The following is a 7,983-nucleotide window of genomic DNA, read 5'->3' on the forward strand; positions in this document are numbered from 1 at the left end:
AGGGCAGATATCATTAGAGCTGGTTGTTGGCTAGGAGCATGCTATGCGGTGAAGTTCAGTTTTAACATATACATTGTATAGAGTTCAATTAGATTAAGTCACGAGGATGATTTTATGATAGTTAAAATGATAGATTATTCTCCTCTGTTGTTTTGATGAAGAATATCTTCTTTGATTGAATATAATGTTATAGATTTTACCCCTGTTGTGTTCTTGTCGTTCGTGTCCCATGGTCTTCCAGGGTCTCTGCTGTTCACAATTAATTACATATATCTATGGGCACTTGTAATAATAATCCCGCTATTGCAATGATGGTGGTCACGTATAGGAATATTAGACTTTTTATAATAAAAGTTGTAATTTTGATTGTAATCGTATTGATTAAGAATATTTCTTTGCCCCCCAGTGGTATAGATTTTTTCCTCTTGTGTCCGTGTCGTTCTTGTCGTTCGTGTCCCATTGTCTGAGATTCGCTTTCAGATTATTGGGATCCACCGCCGTCGCCGCAATGTCTATATTATTGAAAGTAGAGTGTGATATTAAATGAGATTCTCTTTCAGATTATTGTTGCTATAATGAAAGTATGATTGTTGATATTAAAATGTGTCCTTTTCAGATTATCTGGTGTGGTTGCAGTATTGTATGTATTATTGAATGCAAATGTAGTTTCATATAATAATAAGTCATCTTTCAGGTCGTTGGTGCGGGGCTCTGTAAGTGAACAATTGGTAAGCAATGTGATGAATGTTGATTTCATGTTTGCTTTCAGAATCTGAGAACTGGATATATTAATAGTGAATAAATTATGTATATTCTTTATATGTATTGTCTTGTGTTTTATTTCTTCTGTTTCAGGCGATGACGGTTCTTCGGCTGGGTTTTTCTGCTTCACCTGATTGGAATCACAATTGGGAACACTATTGGCATTACAATTAGCACAATTCCCAGCACTATTGGCATTAATACATATATTTTCACTTGCCCTTTTTGTGTATGACTCCTCTTTGCATGTCTATGCATGTTATAACTGCGCTGACAACCCTCCGCACACGCGCCGCCAGCCGATAAGCGGGAAAAAATACGCGAAGGACTCAGGGGTCAACGGCACAGGGCCCAGGTGTCCATGGAATGTAGTGATCCCCGGTCTCCTACGGCCAGCCCTCTTACTACTGACAGCATTTGAAGTTTGCTCTCTATATATTTTGCCATTGTGTTGAAATTGCATTGATATAAACTTTTAACATGTTCTACGAAGTGTCGTCAAAATTGCGAATGAATATACCTTTTGCACGTCTTCTGAAACATGGAGCTTGAAGAGGAAGACGTCACCGAAGGTCACTTTAGTTGAGTTGCAGGGAGAGAAACGTGTCTTTGTTATTCCTGTTCCCTTGTAGAGACCGGCAGGGAACTCGCAGTCGCAAATTTTGTCTTATAAAGGAAGAAATACATCTGATGTACCTCATCAAATTTGACACAATCAAGATATTGTGCGACAGTGAGACCTTAAAAGAGCATAAAGGAGCATGGAAGTCACCTTTTTTTTTTCTTTTTTCGTTGCGACGTCTTGTGACGTCTTGTGGAACGAATAAAAGGAGCTCCTGCGGAAGAACGATGAGCGCAGGTGACGTGCAGGGCACGCGCAAGGTTCTAACCTGCGCACCTTTAAAAAACTCTATCCACGTGCAAACAGCGCATCGGCGAACAAGAAGACGTCGTGACGTATCACGGGCTCCGTCGCGTGACCAGTGACGTCCAACGGCACAGCTCAAGCATGTATTAGCGGCGCGTGAGCCGAGAAGAAAAAACAAAGAAAAAAGGCACTGAGTAGCTTCTGCGTGACGCGGCGCTCGTGTCTCTCGTCAGCCAGAGCAGTATATTAAAAGGGAGTCTGGCCATTAATGGGTCATGCCTATAACTGAAGCTCCACCCACTTTTTCAGCTTTCTGACCAATAGAGTCTTGGAATATCGGGCGCTATCAATCAACCTATCCTCACTATTTGTCCCCCTATCCAACATGGACAGCGCCATTTTGGGTGGCAAGTGGATTGGATGGGATTGAAATGGATACCTCTCGCAATCTGCAAAAGTAGTGGACTGTTGGTGCAAATTTGATAAGCGCCACCTAGGCAGCGTAAGGCACGTCGGGAATTGTCGTCTGCTTCCGTCGTTGTACCGCTGCCGGCAGAACCACATGCTGGGACACGTTCTCTTGTCGGTATGATTTTTAAAAATCTACATGAATAGTTGGAATATAAGAGGCAGGAATGTTTATATCGATGAAAGCCAGCTGTTAAATATAAGATTGTACAGCATAGTGCCGTTTTTGTTATGATTTCGTTGTGATCACCGTGTTCACTAGGCCTAACAACGGCGACAAAACGTATTATTTTCAGTTAGATATCGATGGATGAGCATAAGTTGAAACTGATTTCCGAGAAATTTATATTAAGATGTACATTTACAGCGTAAAATCAGGTTAGTCTGTGAAAATTGTTTGTCACGAAATCCCCGCTTCACTGTGTTTCTTTTCGTCGCCATTTTGGGTGGCAGTACGGTGTCATGGCGACCCCCTTGGTAGAAAGCGAACCAATCAGACGAGCGAAACTGTGATTGACAGGTCGAGCCTCTTTTTGTGACTCCTCCCAATGGCCAGACTCCCTTTTAATATACGGCTCTGTCGTCAGCGACTGCTTTCTCCGACTGTCTTTTGTAAATTTTATTGCGCAGTGACAGTGCGCAGCAGAGCGAAAATATTTTGCATGGCGACTCCTGGTGGACAGCTTCAAAGATGAAGCACCGTTTCGAGCCACGTTAAGTGTCACTTCCATGCTCCTTTAAACCAACGAAGAAGCGTCAAAACTGGTGTCCACTAGCCCCGCATGTCCTACTCAAAACGCCCACAAAGGAAACGCTCCGTACCTGTTTTACATCTAATCAAGAGAAGCTTGGATGTGTGGAGACGCCCTCTAATATTCCTTTACTCTAATAACGTGGACATACCGCTGATTTTAATAACTGCAGCACCGGCAGTTGCTGTTTCAGAGAATTACCTCACAATTTGAACTTATCGAGAGGCACACGCAGTGCCATTCCTAGATTGAACATGACTGTAATCGTACCTGGTAAATTAGTTCTAAAATGTAACTAAATTACATTACTCACTACTGAAATTAAAGTGTAATGAAATTACATTACAAGTACTACGAAAAGTAATGACATTACTAAGTCATTACTGCGAGCTTAATCACACTCTTCCATTTGTCTCTTCTACATGTGAGAGTGCCACGTATGACTCATCGTTCCTCAATGCAGAGACGAAGATGACACAATGTATCACGACAACAGCAAGAGAATCTGAAGCATGGGGCCCCCAAACAATGATTATCTAACGCCACAAGCTGCTGACCTGAACACTCGATTCTTCTGTAAAAAGTGATGAGTAATGTCATTAAAATTACTGCCTAAATGTAATTAAATTATATTACAAATTACATATTGTCAAAAGTAATGCATTACATTACAATTTACCAGAAAACGTAATTCATTACTGTAATTTCATTACAGTAATAACATTACTATCCAGGTATGACTATAATCGAGCTCGTAGGAGGCATGGACCATCGCGGAACACAGCGGTTCTATCTGAGCCTAGTAGACACTATGTATCCCCGAGACATTCCAGACATTCCTCGAGAAAAGTGGCAAACGTTGAAGAGGTTCCGTATAGCTTGAGGACGTTACACAAATGTCCAAGATATGACGTTATAGCTACTGGTAGCTCGGGCAGCGCTGGGACACCTCTTGGACATGGAGCACAGGATGTGACACAACAAGAATCAATTGTCCAGAAAACAAAGTTAATACTAGTATTAATAGGAAGTAGATTTGCATGTAAAGTGGTTTCGTCCACATCTGTGTGGCTACATGCTGCACGTGCTGCAGGGTAGGACTGCCGGTAATTTCGGTCATCTGGGGTTCTTTTGACTTGCGCCGGAACAGAAATGTATTTTGTGATTCACTCAGTTTATTGAATGATTGTGTGTAGGTATGTTGCGTATATAATACAAAACAGGCCATTTACAACAGTTTTATATGAGGTGTAGAATAACGAACTTCAATTGTGAGCGAAAAATTAGCTTGTAAGAGCGAGAGATAAGGGGGGAAGTAAAAGCATTAGGTATTTCGTTGTGCTGCTGTCTGTACAACGTTTTTACGTAACACTCTTCAAACGACAATGGAAACATATCGGTTTTAGCGCTACATTCACCAGATAATCTGATTATACACGACAGCCTGAATTAAAGACGGCATTTGGCCGGAAGAGATATCTGGATTGTACGTTGCAGACGTGAATCTTAATTGCAAAGACACATTCTCGTTCGTCAGCGTTACAAAAGTACTACGTCATTACGTCCTACTACGCCCTACTACGTCCTACTACGTCTACGTCTACTACTACTACTACGTCTACGTACTACTACCTCGCACTAGGGTGCTAGGGACGCGTTGCACCTCGGTTAAGCCTGTACAGTAGAATAACGACTGGTATTCATTCATCACAGTTAGGTCTCAGTGGACGACATCTAGTTGTCTGAAACTTCACATCCTACAATCCTCTTTATTGCACATTACCGAAACGTTTCTAGGATCTCCAACTGGGTATGACCAAATATGGACGTCCTAGGAATGTAGACAGGACGCATCACTGAGAAAGAGCCAGCAATTTACGTCCCATGTTCGTCCGCGTGTGTCTCAAAGTGACCTAAGTGGTATATTCATGGGACGCTCCATTAGTGCCGATATCCTGGTCTCATGGATCTCCTGTGTGTGTTCGTGAGACCTGTGGTTAGTCGCTAGGACGTCCACACGTTCTGGATAAGACCCCATGTCCCCCAGTCATTTCTGATGTACTCTCTCGCTATTCCAGATTTGTGCGCTGCTCATACCTGTCACGGGTTCCCGGGTCCTGATGCGCAGCACTCCACACTCTAAGAAAAAAGGGTTTGAAAAGGTGGTAACTTCTACAGTTACCCCCTAGGCCAACATAACGTCTGATAAAGGGTGTAAAAGGGTGGTAAAAGCAATTATCATATATTGAAACTGCTACAAAAGGGTGTACGCACCTCTCGCTCACCGAATCAGAAGCGGTAACCCTATCATTCGTAGGTAGCAGGTAGAACTTTGCAACCTTTTAGGCACAACATATGCGACAGCTATTACCTCCTAAAAGGTGTAACTGCTTCACCCTTTTTTCTAAGTGCGCAGATCCATCAGCAATATGAAGATTCGGACTCGGCGAATAGCAAGAAGGGTGGCGGTTGACGAAAAGATGAAGAGAACACTTGTTTCAACAAACAAGAAACGAAAAATTTACGCCTGCAAAACAACTCGATAAGGTACAAGACGATATACAGGCATACTTTTCACTCAATACACAAAACACAATCGAAATGTACCACACAGTCAACCATAGGCAAAATATAAACACTCCGAACTCTGCCACGTATACACTCTAAATCGTTTCACACCTTTAAAGGTGTAAAATGGGTGTATTAACAAAGATCACACCCCTTTCACACCCTACAACTTTGTTTTGGAAGTTCCTGAGGGTGTAACAATAGTGTACTACACCCTCAGGTGAAATATATGGTGATAGCGTGTCGCCTATGGGTGTAGAAAGGGAGTACGTTTGTTTTCGTTCACATGAACAAAAGTAAATACATACAACAACAGGGAGCAGGAAGTTACATTACAAAAGTGCATGCCCTGGATTTACAACACGTCTACCATCTGGTAATGCATGCAGATTTAGAAGATCTGTTGAGATAGTGCTTAAATTTCTTAAAACACGTTGCTCCTCATTGCAAGACAGAACAAATACATGATAGTGCTCACCATACTCAACTGTAGTTAATGTTTGTATGATAAAAATGGTATCAGAGTTAATAACATGTATGCCTGCAATCTCAATGAACACGGGTAAGTCCTCCTCGGAAGATTCTTTGGCAAGCCAATAGCAAATGTGTTATCATTATCAACTGCACTTTTCACATAGACTATTGATTCTGCGTGAATATCACGGTCATGAATGTAACTCTGAATTGCTTCTGGGGCATGTTGAAGTAGTATATCCTTGGAACCATCAGTAGATGTGGCATTTCTCATGAAGGGCTGCGACAACACATACATTTGATAAAATTGATGTCTTCTTGCTAATGAAAGGGTTATGTTCTTAAAATGTCGTTTTTTTCTAGCTACATCTTTAAAATGCTGGTGTTTCCCTTCGAAACGCGTACAACCATACAGATAGGAAAGGACCAAACATCCTGATGAGTCGCGGATAATGAACAACGTAATGCATTTTACAGGGGTTAGATATTTGTGGGTACAACACTGCAAAGCCTTGAAGAAATATGCAGCGTTCTAAGTAATGAACATGCATATGGAGAAGGTGCCTGCTCATGAGGAGGTCTACAGTTTCACGAAAAGCTATATACAGCTTCTATGCTTCATTGCCATGCACAGTTGCCACGCCATACGTGATTGTCTGTATGTCGGCTGTGCATGTTTACACACATATTTCGTCACCTTGATGTGCATACATATATGGACCTCAATGTGATTATACGCAATATGCTGGTAATTGTGAAAACACAGTTACCAGCATATTGCCACAAACCCAACAGTTTTATTCGGCGTTACACCCTTTACATCCAAATTGCCATGAGGGTGTTAAAATACACCTTAAAAGGTGTGCGCCATGAACGTTTTGATTTACACCCTTTAAGGTGTAAAACGATTTAGAGTGTAGGCCACTGTCACAAACAGAACCTTAACGGTCAGCCATTTTTATGACGTAGATGCACCCGAACGGGCATTGTGACGTGTACGCGCCTTCGTACTTGTCAGTGGATTCCAGCTACGGCTTCTCGTGGCTTCACGTATCTGTGCTTGAAGATGGCAGACAGCCGGGTCCTACTGGTTCCGCGATAAGTGAATAGTGCAGCAGCTGCGAACTCATTCGTGAACCAACCTCTGTGCGATGTTGTGACTGGAATTCGTCGTTTGTGTTTTGTGAGCAAGTACAATTTGTATCAAGTCGCGTCTGCGTTAGCCCCTTTATAGCACTTGCCCATTGTAGAGACTGGCGTTTCGTCAGCCGTTTTAGCAAGGAAATGCCGACAGCGTTTTATTCTTGCAGAAAAAAATCGTGCCATGTATTTGAGAAACCACATACTGCCACGGGACAAGTTTTACGTACGATTTATCAATTGCAACACCGTCGACGATGGTATGGAACGACGAGCGACGTAAAACGAAATACAAATCACATTTTAAACTTTTTGTGGGATTCTGTGCATTTTCCAGAAGCTTTCTTTGAATCACACACTCCCATGTCACGCTGCGTTGTGTGGCACGCTACAAACTACTACATTTCATGACTAACATCTGGATATTGTTTGTAATGACCACCGTAGCACAAAAGCATGCACACGAAAGCTTCAGAAGCCATGTGGTTGCACACTATGCAGACGCAAAAGAAGTACCAGAGCACATATTGCCACTAAGAAATGGTGTTTTTAGAAATGTGGGGTCTGAAAAGTTAGGACATAGCATAGATCCTAGAAATCAAATTAGTGGGTGCACCTTATCCTTCTGTAGAGTACTGTTTCAATTCACAACTCACCCCATGGGGTGTAAAAGTGTTAGGCAATTATGTGACTTGTCGTCCTGGGTGACATCACTGGCCAGCCTCGGAATTAATTTCGTACTCGGGAATTATTGCACAAATCACTTTGTATTTAATATTTATCACGTAGGACATGATAAGCAATATGTAAGTTGCAACCCTGTCTGCAGCATTCTCGACTGCCTCTTGCCTTTGCAGTTAGAGACACGTTACCAAACCATTCGCAAAGGGCAGTCTTACAGGGGCCGTTCCGTTTTGAATTTATAAAAAAGAAGTGTAGTTGATGGACGGA

The 7,983-nt window shown here is 42.1% G+C and overlaps 1 protein-coding gene across 3 annotated transcripts in view; it reads right to left on the bottom strand.

The window, feature by feature from the left end:
• LOC135373293 (protein FAM135A-like) overlaps positions 1–7,983 on the bottom strand; it is a 171,011-nt gene that overhangs the window by 149,753 nt on the left and 13,275 nt on the right. For all 3 annotated transcript variants that reach the window (XM_064606519.1, XM_064606518.1, XM_064606517.1), the window contains exon 4: positions 1,283–1,428. In XM_064606519.1, coding sequence (XP_064462589.1) covers positions 1,283–1,428 — 146 coding nt within the window. The remainder of the gene's footprint in view (positions 1–1,282; positions 1,429–7,983) is intronic.

The sequence above is a fragment of the Ornithodoros turicata genome, unplaced genomic scaffold, assembly GCF_037126465.1.
Source record: "Ornithodoros turicata isolate Travis unplaced genomic scaffold, ASM3712646v1 Chromosome23, whole genome shotgun sequence".
NCBI classification, from domain to species: Eukaryota; Metazoa; Arthropoda; class Arachnida; order Ixodida; family Argasidae; genus Ornithodoros; species Ornithodoros turicata.